Source organism: Gracilinanus agilis, unplaced genomic scaffold (assembly GCF_016433145.1).
Source record: "Gracilinanus agilis isolate LMUSP501 unplaced genomic scaffold, AgileGrace unplaced_scaffold39454, whole genome shotgun sequence".
NCBI lineage: Eukaryota > Metazoa > Chordata > Mammalia > Didelphimorphia > Didelphidae > Gracilinanus > Gracilinanus agilis.
This window is the reverse complement of record NW_025372972.1, coordinates 1-2425: the sequence shown is the minus strand read 5'-3', so window position 1 is coordinate 2425 and position 2425 is coordinate 1. Positions and strand designations below refer to the sequence as shown.

The following is a 2425-nucleotide window of genomic DNA, read 5'->3' as shown; positions in this document are numbered from 1 at the left end:
TTAACTCTTTCCCAAACCTCCCCCCTCTCCCTCCAAAAATCATAAATCAGTGTTTAGCTCCGAGTTTCTTGAAAAGAGCCACATTCCCTCCCACCCCCATTCTGCCTCCTAAGAAAAGCTTCAGAGGGCAATAAATATCAAAATGACCACTTACTTTCAAGTGTCATTCTGGTTGTGTGTGGTTCAGCCAGGGTAAAACAGCTGCTGGAAGCGATGAGCCTCCTGGCCAGCCTGTGCCCCCTTTCTGTCCCTAGCCCTATAAGTCACAGAGAGAAATGAAACCTAAGCCAAAGAGCAGGGGTATTTGCAGCAAAACCTACCACTTTCCTTTCTCCTTTAAACTTTGCTGTAGTCTCTTGTATGAGCCAGGCAAAGGCTCAGACTCGAGCTCTCTCTGGGTGCCTCTGTCTCTCCTCTCTGCTGTCTATTTTTCCCTCTTGCTCAAGTCAGAAACACAAACGGTTTTGGCGATCAGCGCTAAATTAGACACAAGACCCCCTTATTTTCAAAGAAGTTGCTCACTCCGGTCAGGGAGATGTCTTCCTCGCCAGAAAGTTTAGGAAACACGAGAACCAGTTGTTTTAAGCCTTTAATATCACGGTTTGTTGTTGTTGTTTTACAGGATTTATTCTCAGCACTTGGCTCTATATACAGTTACACCAAAACCCACAATTTACAGTCTCACGTGGATCTAAATGGGCCCCCTCTTGCCAGTTAGAGCTGGGCCAGAGAGTAAGACAACAATAAACCTCTAACAATATTTTAAATAAATGAGATAAAGAGAAACGAATGTGTCACAAATATCATCAGGGACTATACACCTGGAGACCAATTAAATAACCTTGTGACATTCCAAACGGCCTCTCTCCTCTTCTCAGTTCCGGAGCAGTTTTTGCAACCTGCTTTGGGTGGGTGGGGGAGCGTACGAGGGGGGAGGGGCCGGTCCTTTTGTTTGCACTCTATGTAGGTGACTATTTCCCGAGAACTGCACTGCTAGCCACCACTGGATAGGACTGTTCATTTTAGCCTTTTCAAAAATACTGCATACAACGGAGTCCTTGGCAGTTGGATACCGAACTTCATATCCCAGCTCTGCGAGCATTTCCATAAATAAACAATCCCACTGGTAGGCTAGCGGGCCAGTATCTGAACTGGGTCCAGACCTGGGTGACAACCTGGACTCCTCTGCCGAGCAGAGATCATGTCTTCTCTCTCTCCCTCTATCCCTCTCTCTCATTTTTATTATTTACAAACGCGGAGTAGGGTGTCGGGTCGTGTTTATTTTTGGTCCAGACAGAAGGGGGGGGGGAGGGTGCGGGAAGAGGAGCAGAAGAAGAAAGGAAGAAGCAGGGAGGGAATCAAATAGGTCTGGGGAGGTGGACGATTATAGCGTGGAGGAGTTGGGTGTGGAGGCACCTGGCTGGTGGCGAGGGGCAAGATGCGGGCCCTGAGTCTGCGCCTTGGAGGGCTGGCTGCCCGGGGCCGGGGCCGAGGAGCGCATCTTGGTGTTGGGCAGTTTGTGGTCCTTCTTCCACTTCATTCTCCGGTTTTGAAACCAGATCTTGACCTGGCGCTCGGAGAGGCAGAGCGTGTGAGCGATCTCGATGCGACGCCGCCGGGTCAGGTAACGGTTAAAATGAAACTCCTTCTCCAGCTCCAAGACCTGCTGCCTGGTGTAGGCGGTTCGGGAGCGTTTGGGTTCCCCTCCATTGTAATTGGGGTTGACTGAGCGTGCAGGGCCCCGGAGAAGGCGGAGGAGGAAGAAGAAGAGGAGGAGGAGGAAGAAGAGAAGAGGAGGAGAAGGGGGGAGAGCAATTGGACAAGATCATTATATAATAACCTGACACCAAGTTCACGTAAGAATACATACGGCAAAGAAAATGTTTCACAGGTTATTGAGAACGGAAAACAAGCGAGAGCCATAAAAAATGGTGTTGGGCATTGGGGCTGAAGAAAAGCTTCAAAGACACATGGCCCAGAGCCGCTGCCAGGGCAATTCAATTTATGGGGGCTATAATTACTGCCCTAACAGTTTGGCGTCTCGTAAATCTCCCGATAAAGGGACCCCGGACACAAAAGGTTTCTCACGTTTTGATTAGGTGGCACACACACGCACAGTGACCCCCCACTCCCCATCCACCCATACCTCCGCTGCCAGGGCAGCAGGTCGCCCCTCCTGGCCCTCGCCTCTGCCCCCTCCTGCCCCGTGGCCCTCCCAGGCCCTTCCACCCCGCCCTCGCTGCGGCCCAGGCGTCGCTCACCGGTGCTGACATGGATCTTTTTCATCCAGGGGTACACCACGGGCTCCTTGCCGCCTTTCAGGCCGCACAGGCTCTTGTCCGCGAGGAGCAGGGGGCACCCCGGGGGGCTGCCCGCGGCGGCTGGGGCGGCCTCGCTGCGGCGGGGGAGAGCCGGAGGAGGGGGA

The 2425-nt window shown here is 52.5% G+C and overlaps 1 protein-coding gene across 1 annotated transcript; it reads right to left on the bottom strand.

Moving 5' to 3' along the window:
* Nucleotides 1-590: 590 nt before the first annotated feature.
* Nucleotides 591-2418, bottom strand: HOXA4 (homeobox A4; the record flags this gene model as incomplete). The annotated part of the gene is made up of 2 exons (XM_044683967.1): nt 591-1725; nt 2262-2418. Coding segments are annotated over 2 exons (498 nt in total), but the record flags the coding sequence as incomplete, so codon positions are not given.
* Nucleotides 2419-2425: the final 7 nt, after the last annotated feature.